This window comes from Squalius cephalus, assembly GCF_949319135.1.
Source record: "Squalius cephalus genome assembly, chromosome: 14".
Taxonomy (NCBI): Eukaryota; Metazoa; Chordata; class Actinopteri; order Cypriniformes; family Leuciscidae; genus Squalius; species Squalius cephalus.
Window position 1 is genome coordinate 4,238,999 of NC_137135.1, and position 22,854 is coordinate 4,261,852.

At 39.4% G+C, this 22,854-nt stretch overlaps 1 protein-coding gene across 2 annotated transcripts; it reads right to left on the reverse strand.

Moving 5' to 3' along the window:
- Nucleotides 1–1,289: 1,289 nt before the first annotated feature.
- On the reverse strand, nucleotides 1,290–22,746 carry ccdc142 (coiled-coil domain containing 142). 2 transcript variants are annotated; one of them, XM_079891890.1, is made up of 15 exons: nucleotides 22,443–22,746; nucleotides 20,976–21,038; nucleotides 20,824–20,852; nucleotides 20,687–20,743; nucleotides 18,297–18,355; nucleotides 18,086–18,149; nucleotides 14,837–16,267; nucleotides 13,165–13,251; nucleotides 12,937–13,080; nucleotides 11,525–11,688; nucleotides 10,594–10,713; nucleotides 6,496–6,610; nucleotides 5,487–5,664; nucleotides 4,241–4,452; nucleotides 1,290–2,618 (listed from the first exon to the last, which is right to left on the reverse strand). In XM_079891890.1, the coding sequence occupies exons 4-15, from the start codon at nucleotides 20,736–20,738 to the stop codon at nucleotides 2,362–2,364; spliced, it is 2,883 nt and encodes a 960-aa protein (XP_079748016.1). In that variant the 5' UTR covers nucleotides 20,739–20,743; nucleotides 20,824–20,852; nucleotides 20,976–21,038; nucleotides 22,443–22,746; the 3' UTR covers nucleotides 1,290–2,361. The 2 variants fall into 2 exon arrangements, with proteins under 2 accessions (XP_079748016.1, XP_079748017.1); XM_079891891.1 differs by lacking the exon at nucleotides 20,824–20,852.
- Between the last annotated feature and the right edge of the window lie 108 nt (nucleotides 22,747–22,854).

Sequence of the window (22,854 nt, forward strand, 5' to 3'; positions counted from 1 at the left end):
TCATATATGAAGGGTATTCTCTGGCTGGTGCGCTGCACGGAGCCTAGACCCCTACTCTTGCAAGGTACCAAGTATACTCGGCTTTTTACAAGAGCTCATGGACGCGGGGTCGCACCCCCTCCACGCTCAAAGTATATGTGGCAGCCATAACAGCATTCCACGCTCTTGTGGCCGGACAATCACTAGGAAGAAGCGACCTCGTCGTCCGCTTCCTTAAAGGGGCAAGGAGGCTGAATCCTCTGCGACCACCCTCTGTGCCAATCTGGGACCTCTCCATGGTCCTAGAAGCATTGAAGGGTGCCTCGTTTGAGCCGCTTCAGTCTGCAGACCTGAAGTACCTCTCGCTCAAAACCGCTTTTACAGGCGCTCGCTTCAGTTAAAAGAGTGGGCAATTTACACGCGGTGTCATCAAGCGCGTCCTGCCTTGAGTTTGGGCCTAACGACTCCAGAGCCGTCCTTAAAATAAGGCATGGTTATATACCAAAAGTGCTCTCGACTCCATTCAGAACACAGGTTATTTCCTTAGCAGCTCTTTCCTCACACAAAAAAAAGAAAAAGACGTGAGTTTACTCTGTCCTGTCAGGGCTCTCAGAGTTTTATCTAGAGCGTTCTGCCTAATTCAGACAGTCAGAACAGCTTTTTGTGTGCTTTGGCGGCCGCACCAAAGGGCTCGCCATCTCAAAGCAGAGATTATCGCGCTGGATAGTTGATGCTAATAGCGCTGGCTTATGAATCTAAGGCCTTCATTGCCCCTTAGGTATCAGAGCTCATTCCACGAGAGGCATGGCCTCGTCTTGGGCTTGGTCAAGTGGAATACCCATTGAAGATATCTGTGCGCCGTCCGGCTGGGCCTCACCGTCCACATTTATCAGGTTTTATAACCTGCAAGTCCCTGCTTTGCATTCAAGGGTACTTTCAATATGAAATGTGTAAGTACAAACCCCCCATAAAACTTGGGCCTGACACATATCCGGTCCTGTTTTTAACACAAACTACGGTTCCCATATATACACATATTATATATGTCATTATTAGGGTTTGGCCCTCATTATAGGTGTTAAATTGGTGTCCTTAAAGGTTGGATTTTTCCAAATTTTTTAAATTAAGGCATTAAGTTCAATTTCCAAAAGATGATTTTTTATTCCTCTTTTTAGTCAACTTTAGCATGGGTGTCTAAACTTATGCATAGCACTGTATATGGTATTGTGAGTTCAGTATCATGATATGCATCGAATCATGACGAGGGTATCGTTACACCCCTAATAATGTGTAAAAAAAAAAAAAAAAAAAAAAGTAAAATCTTAATCAAATATTACAATTAAAATTATTCAGCATTTCGGTACTTTGGCAATGGACAAAATATAAAATAAAATAAAAATGAATATATGTGAAATATGTTTTATTCAGAAAGGCATGAACAGTAACATTGTTTCTCTGAGTTTTCCACAGTAAAGACGAGCGCTCCACGTGTGAGCTCAGTCCAGGACCCCCTCAGGACCCCCTCACGCTCTCAGTCCAGGACCCCCTCACGCCCTCAGTCCAGGACCCCCTCACGCTCTCAGTCCAGGACCCCCTCACGCCCTCAGTCCAGGACCCCCTCACGCCCTCAGTCCAGGACCCCCTCACGCCCTCAGTCTAGGACCCCCTCACGCCCTCAGTCCAGGACCCCCTCACGCCCTCAGTCTAGGACCCCCTCACGCCCTCAGTCCAGGACCCCCTCACGCCCTCAGTCTAGGACCCCCTCACGCCCTCAGTCCAGGACCCCCTCACGCCCTCAGTCTAGGACCCCCTCACGCCCTCAGTCCAGGACCCCCTCACGCTCTCAGTCCAGGACCCCCTCACGCCCTCAGTCCAGGACCCCCTCACGCTCTCAGTCCAGGACCCCCTCACGCTCTCAGTCCAGGACCCCCTCACGCCCTCAGTCCAGGACCCCCTCACGCTCTCAGTGCAGGACCCCCTCACGCTCTCAGTCCAGGACCCCCTCACGCTCTCAGTCCAGGACCGACTCACGCTCTCAGTCCAGGACCCCCTCATGCTCTCAGTCCAGGACCCCCTCACGCTCTGTCCAGGACCCCCTCACGCTCTCAGTGCAGGACCCCCTCACGCTCTCAGTGCAGGACCCCCTCACGCTCTCAGTGCAGGACCCCCTCACGCTCTCAGTCCAGGACCCCCTCACGCCCTCAGTCCAGGACCCCCTCACGCTCTCAGTGCAGGACCCCCTCACGCTCTCAGTGCAGGACCCCCTCACGCTCTCAGTCCAGGACCCCCTCACGCTCTCAGTCCAGGACCCCCTCACGCTCTCAGTCCAGGACCCCCTCACACTCTCAGTCCAGGACCCCCTCACACTCTCAGTGTCTCTGTCTAGGGCTCAGATCTGGTTAAGCACTGCAGGCCCGGGATCCTCCAGCGCGAGCCGGTGTGTATCCGCAGGTCCAGCCACTCCTGCTGCGCCGAGGCCAAGTAGGGCTCGCAGGACTCGGGCGGGGGGGTCAGCAGGTCTGGGGTCAGCGAGCTCTCGGCTCGGGTCAGGGCCTGGTGCCACGCCGCCTGCACATCCATGCTCTCCAGATTATGGAGACCTCCCGCCGCCTGATCCATCACCTGAGCGCTGCTCGGGCCTGGGGGACACAGCACACGGGGTTAAAGGGTTAGTTCACCCAAAATTACAATTCTGTCAGTAATTACTTTAAACTATAATATATTTCCAATATAAAACAATCTAATAAATAATATTTGTAGTGCTTTTGAACACTCCTTTTCTGTGGTATGCCGTGTTTTAATGTTTGCTTAGCGCAAGATAGCAGAATTAATGGTTTGAGAAAATATTTTTGTGCAAATAATGATGATGCAATAGAGTGCAATAATGCACAATATGGCCTATCTGTTTCCATAAAAAATATAAAACAATTAAAAATACTATTTGGCCATTGGAAAAGGTTGAGAAAAACTTTTTGAAATGTATTTTATACTATTTGATTTATTTATTTAAAAACAAGGCAAGGATAGAATACTAAATATTTTTTATCAATGTAACGTGATGCACATCCATATCTCTTATTTTCCTAATTTCTTGTACCGTTAAACGTGGTATCACGTGGATGAATATGCATATGCAAATGATATGCAGATGAGGATATGCATAGTAAAACGAGGCATTTTAAGCTCAATATATGGTTATTTCGGGGAGGAGACGCACGTGCCACAATCTTCCACTGCCTGGGATTATAAATGGAATTTTGCGCAGGTTCTGGCGTTTACACGATTTATAAATGAGACCCCTGGACTTTCAAAGGAGAGACTGCTCAAGTTTCATTAAAAATAGATTGATTTGGTTTCAAAGATGATAGATGAACCAAACTCACATGGTTAGGAATGACAGGAGGGTGAGTGAATGAGGAATATTAAAGGGGTGGTATAATGCCCTTTCACAAGTCTAGTCCCTTTTCAAAATAAGTCTCTGATGTCCCCAGAGTGTGTGTGTGAAGTTTTAGCTCAAAATACCCCACAGATATTTTTATATAGCATATATTTTTTATATATACTTTATTTTTATATAGTTAAAATTGTCACTTTTTGAGGGTGAGCAAAAACGTTTTGTGTTTGTCCCTTTAAATGCAAATGAGCTGCTGCTCCCGGCACAGAGGGCGGAGCTTCAAGAGCTTGCGTGTGTGTGTGTGTGTGTGTGTGTGTGTGTGTGTGTGTGTGTGTGTGTGTGTGTGTGTGTGTGTGTTAGCAGCTCCAATTACCTCATACAGACTCACACTGAAAATTTCAAAAACTTTTAGCCTTTTATGTTCCAATCAGAGTTGGACAAAGATGGAGAAACTCAAGAAGAAGTGACAATATGTAGAAGCAACAGGACATTTCTGAATGGTTAGCTGATGAATTTATGTTGCTGATGTGGAGTTAACTGTCTTCTAGTCATTGATTAGCATATTCTGTCTTGATAATTGTATAAATCGTGTTCTGCGGGTGGGGTTTATGTAAATTCTAGGGTTGGTGATATCAGTAACCCGGGAGGAAGCTCATGTAGTCTCTACCAGCCGTTTGTTGAAGTCGTTAAAAAGCGATTTCTGTATAAAAGCAAATATCTCCCTTTGCTTTGAACGTTGTGTTGTAACTTTGCAGATGTTGTTTATGATCAAAAAGCAACATTACACACTAACTGAAGTTAGAAAAGTGAAGTCATCATCCACCCCTTTAATTCTGTGTTGAGAGATGATTGTGTGAGTGAACTCACAGCAGTGTCTGAAGGGCTCCCAGCTGCGGGAGGGCAGGTAGGGTTTGGCCAGTGGTTGCTGAAGCAGGCACACGATCGCATTATCCACCTGATGAAACACACGCAGGGACAGCAGCTTCTGGAGCAGCTCCTCCGAGAGGCGGTACTCCTCTGAGCGAACGAGGTCTCGGATCGAGTCGAAGTCCTGCTTCAGCTGCAGAGCTCCCTGAATGCTGTGCGAAGGATCAGATCACGTAAACACACAGTGAAGCGCTAGCGTCCAGTCCATTACTCCACCACACACACATTAACACGGTGAGATTGTTAATGTTTTTAAAAGTCGTCACTTCTGCATTTATTTTATAAAAAAAAATTAATTCCTGTGATCAAAGCTGAATTTTCAGTATCATTACTCCAGTCTTCAGTGTCACATGATCCTTCAGAAATCACTCTAATATGATGAGTTGATGCTCAAGAAACAATTCTCATTATTATTAATGTTGAAAACAATTATTACATTTTTATTTCAGGATTCTTTGATGAATAGAAAGTTCAAAAGAACAGCATTTATCTGAAATAGAAAGCTTTTGTAACATTAAACACTACCATTCAAAAGTTTGGGGTCAGTAAGAGTTTTAATTTTATTTTATTTTTTGGGGGAAATAAATAAAAGAAATCAATATTTTTATTCATCAAAGATTAATTAAATTGATCAAAAGTTACAGTAAAGACATTTATAATGTTACAAAAGATTCTATTTCAGATAAATGCTGTTCTTTTGAACTTTCTAGTCATCAAAGAATCCTGAAAAAAAATTGTACATTTAAAAAAAATGTAAATTGTACATAACTGTTTTCAACATTAATAACAATCATAAATGTTTCTTGATCATCATCTCATCATATTAGAGTGATTTCTGAAGGATCATGTGACACTGAAGACTGGAGTAATGATGCTGAACATTCAGCTTTGATCACTGGAATAAATTACACTTTACTATATATTCACATTTACATTAGAATAATATTTCACAATATGACTGTTTTTTCTGTATTTTTAATTAAATAAATGCAGCTTTGGTGAGCAGAAGAGACTTTTAAAAACATCTTACCGATCCCAAAGGTTTGAACCGCAGTGTACATGTCAGCTTACTCCAGCCGTAACCTCTCAGTCTACTAATACTCTACTGAGAGTTAGTTGACCTGTAGTTACTTGTAGTTGGACCATCAAAATAAAGTGTGTCTTTTTTGTCCGTGTGTCCACCCACCTGAACTTGATCTTCTGCTTGAGTATGTGCTCCATCCAGGCCTCCATGAAGGCGGTCATGGCCTCGGCGAGAGCAGGAACACGAGCTTCATCGGGGAGGGTCTGAATGCTCTCCATCACCTGGCCGATCACGCTCTGAGCCGCACACGCTGCGTACTCACTCGGCCTGCTGGGAAACTCTGAAAACATCCACACACAGGAGGATTTAAAGGTTCACAAGCACAGACACAATACACTGAGGACTGGCATTAGGGGCTTTCGCACTGGAGGAACCTCTTCATAGTTCCTAGAACTGTTGACAGAAGATCCCGGATGTCGGCGTGTTCGCACTGCAGGATCTAGGAACGATGTTAGCTCTAGGAACTCCTTTAGAGGAACTAATTTACTCGTTCTTCAGAGTCGGTCTAAACCTGCGTTATAGGACCTACAGTGACGTCAGTGTTCGCTGATTGGCCGACGCACTGAAACACCGGCACCCACCATTTTTAAAAGGCTGTGAACACACAGACTATAGTCTATATATTTACTCCAGAAACTAACTCTACTACATGTAAAACAGTGATAGATGAGGCTCTTCACCTTTACTCTGAGGAGAAAACCCAACGTGACTTTGAGGAGAGCAAGAGAAACATGATCATGTGTTTCTGCTCAGCAACACTGGACATCAACCACACGACATACGCTGATAACTCTTCATCACGGTCTACTTGTGTATAACAGTTCTGTCTAATAACGTATTAGACTGTTAGTCAGATCGTGAACTGATGAACATGGAGAATGTGAGCGCTGTGAGCTCAGACTCTGGCGTTCTCAGCACCGTCAAAATAAAAGTCAGAACAACAAGTGTGTCTTACGTCACTTCAGAGCTCCTACTGGCGGTGCGAACGCAACCAGGAAAACCTTCCTAAGGAAACCATTAGTTCTCGGGGAGCCATCCCGGAGGCTCGTTCCTTTAACTAAGTTCTAGAACCATCCGGTGTGAAAGCCCCCATTCACTCATGCGTCTGTACCCGTTCTGTGACTGATCCTCCAGTGTTTCGCTGACGGCATGGTTTGCTCGAAGATCTCCACAGACATTTTCTTACAGTCCATAGAAAAGTTCCTCAGGACGAGATCAGAGAAATCCTGCAATACGAGACGAACTGAGTCAGAAAGCACAGATTTTTGTTGAAATGTGTTTATCATTTTTTTGTTTCCCTGTTGTTACCTTACAAATGTTAATTTCTAATATTTTTGACCGGTATGACTCAAAAGTGTGGGGTTGGTAAGATTTAATTAAAACTAATACTTTTCTTAAGATTGAAGTCTCTTTTGCTCACCAAGGCTGCATTTATTTGATCAAAAATACTGTAAAAACAGTGAAATATTATTCCAATGTAAATCATCTGTTTTCTATGTGAATATGCAGTAAAGTGTAATTTATTCCTGTGATCAAAGCTGAATTTTCAGCATCATTACTCCAGTCTTCAGTGTCACATGATCCTTCAGAAATCACTCTAATATGATGATTTGATGATCAAGAAACATTTATGATTATTATTGTTGAAAACAGTTAACAGTTTTTTTTAAATTTTCAATCTAATTTTCAGGATTCTTTGATGAATATAAAGTTTAAAAGAACAGCATTTATTTAAAATAGATTTTATTTGTGCAAATGTAAATTACTTTACAGTCACTTTCGATCAAATTAATGAATCCTTGCTGAAAAAAAAAAAAAAAATCTTACTGACTTAGTGCCCAGTTTCATGGACAAGGCTTAAGATTATCCCAGACTAAAATGTATGTTCGAGCTGTTTTAACTGAAATCAACTTGCTCTGATATATCTTAAATGCCAGTGCCATTGTTTTGCCTCAAGATACACACCAGTTTTTTCTAAGACATCACCTTTATAAAAGCTTCCTAAATGTCCTAATTGAACTAAGGCCTAATCCTGACTTAATCTAAGCCTTGTCTGTGAAACCAGGCCTACATGTTTCAATTTATCATCATACCAATGGATAGTTCATACAAAAATTACATTTCTATCATCACTTTCTCACCCTCACATCTTTCCAAACCTGCATGAATTTCTTTCTTCTGTGAAACATATAAGATATTTTGAGAAATGACGGTAACCAAACAATTTTATTAACCAATGACTTTCATTGTATGGAAAAAAAAAAATCTTCAAAATATCTTCGTTTATGTTCCAAAGAGGAAAGAAAGTCATACAAGTTTGGAAAGATGTGAGGGTGAAGACAGAATTGTCATTTTTGGGTGAACTTTTAGCGTTTTTCTACATGTTTTTTGGCGTGTCTTTGTGTTCACACCCAAGCGATTTTCACTGGCGATGCGCCGAGTGATGCTTCACTCTCTGAATCTTTGATCTGCGACTCCTCTCCATAACAACTCCCTCTTCTCGAGGTTTCTGTAGTCACTGTGGGGTTTGAGTTCAGACACCAAAGACACCAGCAGCTCTACATTCATCTCACCTCGTTGCATCTTCCTCTTTGTCGTCGTCTTTTATAGGGCTGCACGATTAATCGTATTTTAATCGCGATAACGATATCTGCCTCTCTCGATTAATTTTAAAAAATCTACGCGATATTTGCCCGCTAGTTTTTTATCCTGAAAACGCTTTTTTATTAGACATTTGCATTATCTTGCATTGTAAACAAGTCCTCACTAGCATTGATGTTTGTGGTTGCCAGATCTGAATAGCTTAAAGGGTTAGTTCACCCAAAAATGAAAATTATGTCATTAATGACTCTCCCTCATGTCGTTCCAAGCCCGTAAGACCTCCGTTCATCTTCGGAACACAGTTTAAGATATTTTAGATTTAGTCCGAGAGCTCTCTGTCCCTCCATTGAAAATGTATGTACGGTATACTGTCCATGTCCAGAAAAGGTAATACAGACATCATCAAAGTAGTCCAAGTGACTACAGTGGCGCACAAGACAGAATTGTTGTTTTTTGCGCACAAAAAGTATTCTCGTCGCTTTAACTATACTCGTTCCGCGACTATAAGCATATATATACTGTATATACAGTACCAGTCAAAAGTTTGGAAACACTACTATTTTTAATGGTTTTGAAAGAAGTCTCTTATGCTCATCAAGCCTGCAGTTAAAAAAAAAAAAAAAAAAAAAAAGTAATATTATGAAATATTATTACAATTTAAAATAATGGTTCTCTTTTTAAATATACTTTAAAATGTAATTTATTTTTGTGATGCAAAGCTGAATTTTCTTCAGCAAGTACTCCAGTCTTTGGTGTCTTATGATCCTTCAGAAATCATTCTAATATGATGATTTATGATCAATGTTGGAAACAGTTGTGCTGCTTAATATTTTTTTATAACCTGAGATACTTTTTTCAGGATTATTTGATGAATAAAAAGTTAAAAAGAACTGTATTTATTTAGAATAGAAATCTTTTGTAACAATATACACTACCGTTCAAAAGTTTGGGAACAATAACTATTTTTTTTTAAAGAAATTAGTACTTTAATTCAACAAGAATGCGTTAAATTGATAAAAGGTGATGGTAACGATTTATATTGTTAGAAATGTTTTTATTTTGAATAAATGCTGTTTTTATGAATAAATGCTGTTAACGTTTTACTCATCAATGAATCCTGAAAAAAGTATTCCAAAAAAATATATTAAACAGCACAACTGTTTCCATCATTGCTAATAACTGAGTATCAAATCATCATATTAGAATGATTTCTGAAGGATCATAAGACACCAAAGACTGGAGTACTTGCTGATGACAATTCAGCTTTGCATCACAAAAATAAATTACATTTTAAAGTATATTAAAAAAGAGAACCATTATTTTAAATTGTAATAATATTTCATAATATTACTGTTTTTTTTTGTTTTTTGTTTTTTTAACTGCAGGCTTGATGAGCATAAGAGACTTCTTGCAAAAGCATTAAAAATAGTAGTGTTTCCAAACTTTTGACTGGTACTGTATATGTAAAAGTATTCAACGCAAGGGCTATAGATAGGGGCGCAACTACCCAGTGTCAAAGGGGTATGCAGCAACAATTTTGGCAATCATCAATCTGGTGCACTTTGAGAGTTAAAAATTAAAAGCTCCAACCCATATTCAGTGTGCAAATTAAAAAAAGAAAAATTCAAACCTCTTTTAGTTACAGTGTCAGTCTACATTACACTACTACATAATAATAGTTATAATATTAATCCCATGATAGTTATAGCCACATATTGTAAAACAAATGCACTGAAAAATAAAGGAAACTTTCATAATTAGTTTTGCACTCATTTCTATACTTGAAAGAGTATATTTCTATACTTCACATTAAAGATGTGATTGGGCCAGCCCAGTGTCAATCAAGAAAAGAACCAATGGGCCGCTGATCTACGCGTTTCATAGAGTGTCAGAAAATAACTAACACTGACTTTTTTGACCAATGCATTACACCGGCACTAACCCAGCGCTGCCAATTAAGCAAAACAAAACGAATGGGCCACCGATGTACGAGTTTTATGGGCCGTTAAGAAAAAAAGAAAAAGAAAAAAAAGTATGATATGTATCGGCCCAAAAAACACGTCGGCCCACCGGGAATCTCCCGTTAGTCCCGATGGCCAGTAGCCTACATGCCTGGACGTCACACTTTAAATCCTACCTGTTGCCTTTCACCATCCACTTATTTAGCTGCTGTCGCATCAATTGACATGCCATCTCCTTTTCCTGCTTTCTTTTTCTATTTTTAGCCCCCGACAGCTTTTTTGCTTTATCCATCTTTTTCGACGACAACACACTACTCGTTCCTGCTCGCTCAGCGCTCACGATTTTTATATTATTATTTAATTCCTATTTTTAACAACATGAAAAAGACTATTCAAACATGACATTAAAATATAAATATAAAAAAATTACAGACATTTCTTGGGGGTGCTGGGCAGGTGCTATGGCTATTATAGGGGGAGCTACAGCACCACCTAGCTCCTCCCTGGCGCCGGCACTGGTGCACACTCACATTGGCGCCCTTTGTTTAGTCACGAGGCGTTAAACGTTGAGGAAAAGCGCGCGATAATCACCCCGGTGTGCACGGGCCTTTATGCAGGAACTGTGTAACGATGCTGTGCTTCCTCACCTGTAGATGTGTGAGAGCCTGAGAGAGCGAGGCTGTGTGCTGAACTATCAGACGCTGATCTGAGTCTCTGCCGACGGCTCCAGCGAGCTGGACCAGGCTCTCCACCGAGTCCTTCAGATCCTGACCACAGACACAAACACATGCTACATTACACGGTCTGCCTTTGAAGAGGGATTATAATATTGTGACCAAACACACCGTACATTCACACTCATAGCACATTTAGGGGCTGTTTACACCTGGCCACTTCATGTGTTTCTGTGAAGGGATAGCTATCCGATCGAGAAAAGACCAGGTGTAAATGCCCTCCGAAACGCATTCGGGACGGATTTGAATCCGATGGCTCAAACCAGTTCAGGAGGAGGTCTGAGCCGCTTTCCAGACGAAACTGGACAAGTGTAAATGCATCTGGTTGTTGAAACCACATGTAAATTTTACTCCTCCCAAAAATGCTAAAAAATAAACATGTGAGAGCGTGTTATAGGCTATTATGACGGCACTACTGCAACACGCATCGCCGCAGATGAGCATCTATGTATACAAATATCTTAAATTGTGTTCTAAAGGTGAACAAAGGTCTTATGGGTTTGGAACGACATGAGGGCGATTAATTAGTGACAGAAATTTCATTTTTGGGTGAACTATCCCTTTAAGTGAATGGAAACAGTTCGGATGTGTGTCAGTATATTAGATCAGCGCATTCGCTCTTAAAGTGACAGCAGCCTAATAAACCTGCTGCCGTCTGTCATTAATGTTAATCAAACAACAAAAGACAAAGAGAAAAATCACTCACTGATCTAGACTGAATAACTTCAATAGCTTTAATAAGAATCAGTGTCTATTTAATTCACACACCTATGTTAGATTAAAATATATATCCTTTATCAGAAAAAGCTGGATATAAATGCATAGAGGTGAGTGTTTCATTTACCTTGAGATCTCCTTGTGTGACCAGCAGGAACTTATCAAGGGACCAGGAGGCCAGAAACTGGTAGGCTTTACTCATGACCCAGACAGTCGAGGCCTGGACAGTGACGACTGACCTACACAACAGCCCCAGATGAGTCTCCCGAAGACTCCTGGATCCACGCTCACCTGGGAAACACACATCAGTGCCAACGGGATGAGCTCAGGGGATCTCATGCACCTTCAACACTGGCCAAACTAGGGACAGGAACAATACTGGTGCTTCGTTACAGAAGCAATAATAAAATCATAATATATAAAAATATAGGAAATTATTTTCACAATACACAATTTCTTTGCTATCTATTTTATTTGTATTATTGCTTGAAAATTAGTTTCTTTGGAATTTATTTTATTAACGATAGTTAAATAATTATCTGGAAAAGCAATGTTTAATAGAAAAATGTATCAAAATATGTTTTAATTAGTGCTGGGCAACGTTAATCGTGTTTACATAATATGTGTGTTTACTATGTGTAATTATTTTGTATATATAAATACATGCATTTATATACAATGCATGTATATATTTAAGAAAAATTTGTTATTTAAATATAAAATATTTATATTTGTATATAATATAAATTATGTTTAAATATATTTACAGTATATACACATGCAAAAATGTCTTAAATATGCATGTGTGTATTTATATATAAAAAATTATTATACACAGTACACACACATATATATGTATGTGAACACAAACTTTTATTTTGGATGCGATTAATCGTTGCCCAGCACTAATGTTAATGCAATTTGATAATATATATATTATTTAGTTATATACCATTTTAGTTTTTGCTGTGAAATTATGATGTACACTACCATTCAAAAGTTTGGCATATGTAAGCTTTGTTTAATAAATTCATATTGTCATTGAGTAATGGTGCATTAAATTGATCAAAAGTGTCAGTAAATACATTTATAATGTTCAAAAGGTTTCAAATAAATGCTGTTCTTTAAAACTTTCTATTCAACAAAGAATCGTGAAAAATAAATGTATCAGTTTCCTCAAAAATATGAAGCAGCACAACTGTTTTCAACACTGATAATCATAAATGTTTCTTGAGCATCAAATCATCATATTAGAGTGATTTCTGAAGGATCATGTGACACTGAAGACTGGAGTAATGATGCTGAAAATTCAGCTTTGATCACAGGAATAAAGGAACAGGAACAGATGATTTACATTGTAATAATGTTTCACAATTTTACTGTACTTTTGATCATATAAATGCAACCTTGGTAAGCAGAAGAGACTTTTCAAAAACATTAAAAATCTCAAAGTTTTGAATGGTAGTGTAGCATCATGACAACCCTAGTCTAGACACTGATCAGACTGAAGATGACAGGAGTGTGTGTGTGTGAAGTTACCGGGCAGGAGCTTCAGGACGGTGTGTAGAGGAGGGAAGAGCTGGAGGATCAGATCCATAGTGGCCGTTCTCACCGCACATCTCTCATGTGTTACTGCAGGAACACACTTCTCTTTCAGTCCCGAGCCCAGCGACAAACACATCACTGCAACACAACCACACAACAACACCACTCTCACCTCCGAAGACTCATCTGAGGGGTCATAATGTGATGATAAACACTACTCACTCTCATCCCACCGTGTGAAGGCGGCAGTCGACGAAACATGAGAGCAGAAATTGCTCAAACTTTCTTTACATTCTTCTGGAACAAGGTCTAGAAAGACACAAAAGGAAAAGGAAAAAGATGTAAAAACAACTTTGATATCAGCTTTGATACTTTTGATACTTTGATAGTACCTTGAAAACAACTTTGATATCAGAAAAACAAAAAAGTCAAAACCTCAATGCAGAAAAGGAGAACTTGAGCACAATATACAGTATCAGTCACTATATTAGTATCAGTTAATACTTTCTATGGCAGGTCTCAGAGCAGTTGTGCATATTTTCTGCTGGATGTTAAAATATTTTAATGGCCAATTTCACTTGAAGCATGTTCAGTTCTAGATTAATTGTGAACACAGCTGTTATTTGAAACAACACAATCTATAAAAGTATGAAAAGTACACAGCATAGACTTCATCATGTCTGTTACTGGCCATAACAAAACAAACAGCAACTTCTAAATCAGTGCATCCCTGGGAAAAACGACATGAAATTAAATGTATTTGAATATTATTTGAATTTTGAGAGAATCACATAAAAACTGTCAAATATGTCCATATTTTACACCAAAATGAAACAAATAATATTTTGCGTAAAGAAGATTAAGCCAATGAGAATGTAGATTTTTCATTAGACATAATTTTTAGGAACATTAAGCAAATTTTCCCAAATCATGTCATTCAAGGCAAATAAATTGAGATACACATCAAGTAATTATATACAGTCAAACCAAAATGTATTCAGACACCTTCAAAAATTTCTCACATTATCACAGTTTATTCGCTATAATGGTAATAAAATATGAGCAGAACTCAGAGTTCTCAGATCAGTTGATATCTGACTGGTTTTGTCCGTCCTTCTGTTAGACTGTCTCGCACATGAATTATGTTGAATATCTGTCAGCTGTTAAATTTAACTACACAATTAGATAATACCAGTTTAGCTCAACCAATCACCAAGCAATGCTTCATTGTGTTCAGTCTGTGTGTAAAAGAGCATTAGTTATTAAAGAAAAAACACTTCAGCAAAACATCATCAGGTCAAAGTGTCCGAATCATTTTTGGTCCAATTTTTTTTTTCATTTTACTGGTATTCACTGTATAAAGAATTATTGAGTATAATACGTCACAGTTTTACTTTATGTTGCTCTCCTCACTTACATAAATGAACTATAGTGTCCTGCACACACTAGTAAAAAAAATATAAAAAATTATATAATTATATACAGTAGTTAAATGTTTAATTACACTGTAACACGGACACCTTAAAATAAAGGGTTACACTTTATTTGATAACACTTTATTTTTTTAAGGTGTCATTGTTACAGTGTAATTATATAAGTACTGAGTGATATTAATTAATTACATGTACTTACTATAGGCTTAGGGTAGGATTAGGGTTTGGTTGAGAGTTAATTGCATGTAATTATGCACAATTTACTTACTACGGTAAGTACATGTAACATATATGTAACAAGGACACTTTAAAATAAAGTGTTACCAAATAAAGAGTAACCTATTCTGATGTGAAATATGACCCAGCCAATATCTTTGCAAAAGATTCAACCATTAGCATTTCATATCTACTCAAAACACATTACACACATTTGATTGACACACATTCAACCCCATCAGTACCTTCCACACACGAATGCCTGAGCCACGAGACCAAAAGCACCAGCGCCTCATCGTTCCACAGGTTGAGGCTCCCCAGAGCGCTGTTGCATGACTGATAACGAAAGTGTCGTGCGACTGCCTCCCCGAACTCCCTCCACAGCAGCTCCTTATAGTGAGAGAAGAGCTTCATCTGCCCCAGATCCACACTGATCGTCCTGCAGGGCATTCTGGGCCGGTTCAGATGCCTCTCCTCTCCTTCACTGGCCCGTCGACAGATCACCATAGAGTCCTCCAGATCCAACGCAGGTTTCCTGGGAATATGCAGAGCTAAGAGATTGGTGGAAGTCACTAGGACTTGAAAGAGAGTATCGAGACACTCTCGGTCTCGAGAGATAAAGGAAGCGAAGGGAAGATTCGAGGACCAGAGGCTGTGAACGGGTTTTCGGGACGCCTCGTCAACAGCAGCTTCAATGTGTGTGTTTATCGCGGGAGAGGATACAAAACGAGGGGTGTTTGCGATATGTAGGAGGTTACTCTGCTGGGAAGACCATGTGTAAAGTTGCTCGGCGGCTTTCTTCGCTTGACTCCGGGCCAGAACCACCATTAGCCGCTCGACGGGGAACGGTCTGGCGTTTTGAAGCCAGTCTGAGCTGTAGTCGAGCCCTGAGCTCCTCTTGTCCTGAAGGATCTGGTTGAAGAGCTCGACGGCACACAGCAGGTCCACTAGAGCGTCTCGAGGCACGCGATCCGGCTGGGCTTCGGCTAGGGCGCGGAGAGCCGTGTGAATGCACTGCTCCATTAACCACACCGCCTGTGAGCCTAACAGATTTAGCGTTCGCCGCATTGACGCGAGCATTTCGACTCGGGTGAAAAGCACACGCCGGAGACTGTGATCAGTTCGAGCTTTAGTCCTGAGGAGATCCCAATGGTTTACGTGCACCTGCAATTCCAGACATAAAGCTTTAAGGCTGAGGCTCCATGTGGAGTTCGGTTGCTCTCTGTCGGCTAACAGGAGACGAGTCCGCTCTAAAACCGAGCCGAGTTGAGTTACAAAACAAGAGGCGAGGTGTGTGCGCCGGGCGTATTCGCTGAGGAACAGCAGCTGGGCTCTCTGCTCCATCAGGTGCTGAAGCTGGCAGTAATGCTGGGTGAAGGCTGAAGCCTGAGGGTGATGGAGAAACTCCTCAGGGGACGAGGAGAGGTTTGTGACGCAGCCGAAGGGACGGGCTCCTGACGCCGGGTCGTGGAGCGTGAGGTACTGAGAGCCGAGGCTCTGTAACGCCTGACCCAAACGCTGGACACTCCTGGAGGAACAGCTCTCGCTCTCCGAGTCCCAGCTGCCGTCTCTGCTCTTCTGACCCATGAGCCACTTCAGGCTGGGGTTTAAACGCGTGCGAAACAGAGCCTCTGCCCTCTGGAGGGATCTGGTGAACGGACCCTGGTACCAGGAAGCTGGGAGGACACAGAAAGGCACAATAAGTTAGCAATAAGGTACTCGAGGCTAGTGCTGTGTTGTGAATAAGTCACGACTGAAGGGCGTTGTTAGGCACGACGCGAAGCGGAGTATTGTATTACCACACAATACAAATATTAAAGCCAAAAAATATGTATCAATGCAACTTTTATGAGGTAAAATCACTATAAGCATTCCTTCCGCTGGAAAAAATAGTCCCTGACCGTGAACAGCAACAGACGTTAAATTATTTCTCCATTAGGTGGCGGCAAAGACTGTCTTTATGAGTGAGTCAGTCAGGAGAGAAGACTTTTATATTGAAAGGACTGAAACTTGTTGTGAACACTGAGAAGAAAACTGCAATGACTAGCATGTCAGGGCACGGAAAACTCCTTAAAACTGTTAATGTTCGCAGCGGACATTCAAACTCAGATGTTTTATTATGAATACAGGACTGACCGAAGGAAAATGCTATATCTACTGTAAATGCAGGTACACTCGCTGACTCGATCTCTCACAATACTCTACTCTATAAGCTTCAATAAACAATATCAATGATAACACACTTGTTTACGTTGCTAAGAGTGGTTGCTAGGGGTGTTGTGTAGTGATACATAGAACCGTTGGGTGTATTTTACCCTTTTATCGTGAATAAAACACAGCTATTGACCAATCAGAATCAAGGACTCGAACCTACAAAAGGTTACAAAAAGTATTCTCGTCGCTTGATAAACTTAAAGGGATAGTTCACTTTGAAATTAAATTTTGGTATGTTTTAGTTTACCTCAAGGGCATCCAAGATGTAGGTGTCTTTTTTTCCGCAGTAGTTTCAATTTTGATATTTTTAGGTCAAACCGTTCTTGTCTGTCAGTCCTATATTGCAGGTCTGTGGTCACTATCTCAAAGAGCATGCACAAAGTCCAAATTAAAACAATTCCCCATCGTCCAAATTAAACAATTCCCCATCGTGCACATTGATGGCCTAAGACACGAAACGAGCGGTTTGTGTGAGAAAACGAACAGTATTTATATCGTTTTTTAACTCTTGTACACAGCCACGTCCAAGTGATCTGAGGGCGCTCGCGCATCCTGGTGTGTGACGTGTGCGCAGACTGGTGCATAGATATATACACACTAGATGTCGCCTTAAAGACATTCGTTCCAATGAACTGCCGTAGCCAAGGCGACATCTAGTGTGTATATATCTAGTGTGTAAGCTAAAACATACCAAAATTTTATTTCAAAGTGAAGTATCCCTTTAAGGTTGAGCCACTGTAGTCACTTGGACTATTTTAAACATCGTCTTTACGAACTTTTCTGGGACGGCAGAATGAAATTACCTAGAAGCCTATGGAGGAGTGAGACAGCTCTCAGATTTCATCACAAATATCTTAATTTGTGTTCTGAAGTCGAGCGAAAGTCTTACGGGGTTGGAACAACATGAGGGCGAGTGATTACTGACAGAACTTTCATTTTTGGGTGAACTAACCCTTTAAGATCAGTCTTGTACCTTTGTATTTTTGTCTGATTTTCAATACTTTTTTGCTTTCAAATCAAAATGTGTAATGTTATGCTTCTCCTCATAGCTGGTTTGTTTGGTTCATGGCTTATAACGCTTTAACTAAGACCTTTTTTTTTTTTTTTATCCCTATGGGAGAAATGAATGGAAAAACTGCTTAAGTTGGGTGGAGACTAATGCACTCTTATTGAGTAATAATGAGTAATAATGAGTCACGACCTCTGCATTCAAATGATATTTACTTCTGTAATCTATTTGTATTTCCTGAATCTGCAAGAAGGCTTACCATCTCACTTACCATCAAATTTGTCATTTGATATGTATTCCTCAGGAAGTATCTCTGAAAGGTCACTTGGCCTGCTCTGTAAAAAACACAAAAAGATATGATTATCAATAACACACGAGTGAGGACGCCTTGTCTGCTGGTTTATAACTGGAGAGAGATTTATGCTGTGAATGATGTAAGTAATACACGGGTGTGTTTGAGAGTGAGAGGCGTTGGGTCTGACCTGTCCATGATCCGAACGCTGGTTTTCAGGACTGTCAGCAGCACAACTGTCCGTTTTGTCTGTTTGGGATCAGGAAAGTCAGAAAACAAGCAAATGTTGAGACTTCAATGGTACTGATTGGCTTCTACTGATCCGGTTTGATCATTTAATATAGACGGACATCACTAGTCAAAGGTTTCAACACTCAGTACTGGACTGAATGATCTGAACTTTTAATCTTTTGATCAGAATCTCCCTACATGAAAAGCAGCAAAAAAAGAAAGAAGTGTCCTTCTCACTCAATATTGTATTTCTTCACTACCTCCATTTGTGTTCTTTCATAATGATTCGAAATCATCAAATCATCATATTAGAGTGATTTCTGAAGGATCATGTGACACTGAAGACTGGAGTAATGATGCTGGAAATTCAGCTTTGATCACAGGAATAAATTACACTTTACTGTATGTTCACATAGAAAACAGCTGTTTTAAAATGGTAGGCTAATAAATTGTAGTTTTACTGTATTTTTGATCAAATAAATGCAGCTTTGGTGAGCTTAACCATTAAAACTGTACCAACATCAATGATCATGTTGATCCATTTATCATGTTGATACTGAATGATGAACATGATCCAAACTTTGTAAAAAACCCTTCCACAAGCCTTCTGTCATCTCATACTTTTAGCATGTACAAGGCCTCCAAGTATAACTTAAAAAATGTTCATTTGTTCATCTCTCAATCATCACTGTATTGCATTGCATTATGTTGTAAAACTACAGAGCTTTGATCATAAAACTAAGCATTTCAAGATCATCTTATAGGCAGAGACTGAAGACTGATACTTATATGCATTTTAAGATCTCATTGAATTCCATTACAAGCATCAGAATTTCATCTTACTTTTTGTCCATTAACAAAATAAAATAAAACAGCATCTGCACAATTGTGTATTTTTGCTCAGTTTGAGTCTCTGAATAAAATTGAGCTGTTTTTTCCTCCGTTTCCTCACTATATCAGACTAAATGAGCCATAAACGCCTGGTGTGTCAAATGTGATCACCAGGCTTTTGAGGAAGGTTTATATGTTCATCTCTCAATCATCACTGTATTGTATTGCATTACGTTTTAAAACTACAGAGCTTTGATCATTTAAATAAGATCTTACTAAGACATTATAGGCAGATATTGTTATTTAAATGCATTTTATTTAAGAGTCATTCCGTGTCAAATCAACCAAATTTCAGAAGCTTCCCCAGCTCAATTTTTTTATTTTGTTAATATTTTTTCGGTAGAAAGACAAATATAAATAGCAATGAAAGCCAAAATATTAAAAGTCACAGACTTTGCTGAGTTTTACAGAGTAATCCATTATTTTGTCGAGAGGGGTCAAAATTACCATTTTAACCTGAGATTTGGAGCCAAATTACAGGGGTGTAAAAATTACTTTAGAAAGATGGTGGCATACTTATTTAATTTTTACACAGAGATTGGTAGATCTATTAGTAAAATCTGTTGACTTCATCAATCTTTGTTGCATTATATGCCAACAGTGACAGTTCAAAAATGGAAAAAAGCACTTGTGTTTTTTGCCTCAAGTTTGGATGCCTGTAACTCAAGAAAAATGAAAGATACCTTAATATCCTTTTAGATTCTGGTTTTATTAAACGTTTCTTTCGGTATCTTCATTTTAAAGGCCCTATATGGTTCAATCCCAGAGATATGGAGATCTTAATGCGGCTCAGTGAGTAAAGTTGACACATTTTCAGTGGTCAAAAACCAAATGTGGGTCACTTTGCATACAGCTGATACTTATTGCATTTAAAGAGGAATATCTAAAGAACAAATTATGTTGATACTAGAAATGTATATCTTGTGTTTTTCTATCAGCTCAATTGCATAAAACATTCCTGTCCGAGTCCCATAAATATTCCTTTTCTAAAGCTGTCATGCTTGTAAGTCCAAAAGTATTCAATATATCCTTCTAGATTCTCATTCTTAATAAACTTTACTTTTAAAATCTTCATTTTAAAGGTCCTATATAGTTCAGTCCCATCAGAATTTAATCTTTTTGTCCATATCAATATCCGCATCTGCACAAAATGCATGCGTTTAGCTCAGTTTGAGTCTCTCGCTTTATCATACTATACCATAAAAGCCTGTCTATTATTTCATATCAGACTTTTTTCAAAAACATTAAAATAAATCTTACCAACCCCAAACTTTTGAATGGTATTGTATGTGACGTTTGACAGATAGTTTTTGCAACAATCAAAAGTCAACATTAGACAAAGAAAATTCAAGGCAATTTGTCAGGTTACATGTACACCCTATAAAGCTGGTATTAGCGAGATTGTGCCAATATCCCGTTTTAAAGGCAATAAGAGAGATTAAAAGGTGAAGCTGGCACCTGTGTGTGTGTGAGTGTGTTCCTCCTGAGATCCTCCTGATGACTGAGCCATCTCTCCTGGACACACACACACAAATATATCACATATAATCCACAGAAACAACACAATCATAATAACAGTACACCTGAGAGTTTACCTGTTCATCTCAACGGGCATCTTTCATCTCTAGTCCGCGTAAATAAAGGCAAATTATTGATATTTAGCAGACGAATGATTCAATACACAGCCTTGCTAAGTATAAATAACATTACACGTGAACAACACTACACTAGGTCGATAGATACACACCTGTCACTGAACCCACAGGAAAGCTGCAGGTCGTGGTTTATTCCAGTGTTTTGGTTTAAAGTCCTCCATTGTATAGGTATGTGACAAACTGACCTATATACGCACGAGCGCTTTGTTCCCGCGGCTGTGTTCTCAGCAGGTGATCAGCGCCAGGCGCGTTGGTGACTTAGGAAAGCTGTCGTATCTTTGCTTTGTGAATACCTCTAAAGCCCATATACTAGTGACATAAATTACGTCATCACGTTGATTCTCACGTTCGAATTTCCAAGATGGCTGCCGTAAGAAGAAAGCTACAAGCGAAGCAACATTTCTCTCGTGTTTGGCGTCAAAATCCGCTATGAAGGTGAGTATTTTTTTGTTTCAAACCCAATACTTTTGATAGAATATACATTTAACTTGAATTAGGTGAAGTTTGGGATTGATTGTAACATTCGCATGTGTTTTTTTACGATCCGCAAGTGACGTTGTTGTCAAAAGCTGAATCGGCCATTCGGTCATATTGGCTTCCAAAACTTCTCCCAGTTTTCATCAATCCGTGCAGTATTTTTCAAAGTAATCATACAGAACGAAGGTTTAGAATCTCTAGATTACATTATTGTCATGATTTAGTCAAACATATATATAAATACCATGGATGGCTATGGATTTGTTTAGGAACAACTGTGCTTCTGGCTGCCTGCCAAGTCATGTGACCCGTTTCTAGCAAGCTGATTGGCCAAATCTTACAAACATTTTAGCCAATGTGTGCTGTATTATTCTGCACAGAGTTGGTAAAATTTAATTATTTTCACAATTACTGAATGTCTTTAGTACTTGAAGGCCTCATTGCTGTGTGTTGTGAGAATGAATTTCTTTGGCCTACACTGCAAAAAATGCTTTTCTTACTTAGTATTTTTGTTTTGTTTCTAGTCCAAATATCTAAAAATTCTTAAATCAAGAAGCATTTACTAGAGAAGTAAAATGACATAAGAAATTCTATTTTGTTTTAAGATAAAAAGAAAGTCATTTAAGTAATTTTTGCTTAAAACAAGCAAAATTATCTGCCAATGGGGTAAGAAAAAAATCTGAATTCGAATGGAAAACAAGATTATTTTTCTTACCCCATTGGCAGATAATTTTGCTTGTCAAATTTTATATATACCTTTTAAAAAGAGGTCATCTTAATCATGTTGGGCTTTTAATTACCTACACTGTGGTGTTTGAATTATGCAAATAGACCAAGGAATGAGGAAGTTATGATATTTTGAAGTGTTTGGTCAAGCGGAAGAGGTCACAGTTTTTCATTGTTTTATTGGTTTAATTAGATACAAAAATGACCCCAAATTTCCGAATTTAAAAATTCCATAACTTTCTTAATAATTATCCGATTTGAATCATTTAAAAACCATTTTAAAGGTATTTTTATTATCTATCATATGGTTATGATTATATATGAATTTTTTTATATTGATTTTTTTTGTCACATACCTACATTGTAATACACTGATGCTAACAGGCTAGCTAAAGTTAACTGGCCAGTACAGCCCGCTAATAGTAACAGTCGCTAATCAGGGCACACGACAAACCTTCAGTTCAACTCCTATTATAGGAAGACGCCTATTTCGAGGGGTTTGTTGGTGGCAACAGGTTAGTTAATCCTCAGTTAAGCACATTTCCCGAACTTAGCATAGCATGAGAAGATCAGCCAATGAGAGGAGAGAACGCTGATTCTGACTGTGCCTCATTACCTAGCGAGCTGCCTACTTAGACAGCAGCGTTTAAGACGCCCAAAATACACTACTGATGCCCAGAAGTGTTTTCTAAAATGTTTTGTTTAGTTAAATAATATTCAGATGTAGCCTACCAAAAATGTAACTCTTTTTTTCATTAGACTTGTATA

Bases quoted from the DNA above. Each gene is read 5' to 3' on its own strand.
- ccdc142 (XM_079891891.1), bottom strand. From the start codon at position 20,738: ATGGCTCAGTCATCAGGAGGATCTCAGGAGGAACACACTCACACACAC. The intron at 16,268-18,085 runs GTAAGTGAGATG...GTGTCCTCCCAG, and splicing joins ATCAAATGACAAATTTGATG to CTTCCTGGTACCAGGGTCCG. The intron at 10,714-11,524 runs GTAAATGAAACA...GTCTGTGGTCAG, and splicing joins TCACACAAGGAGATCTCAAG to GATCTGAAGGACTCGGTGGA.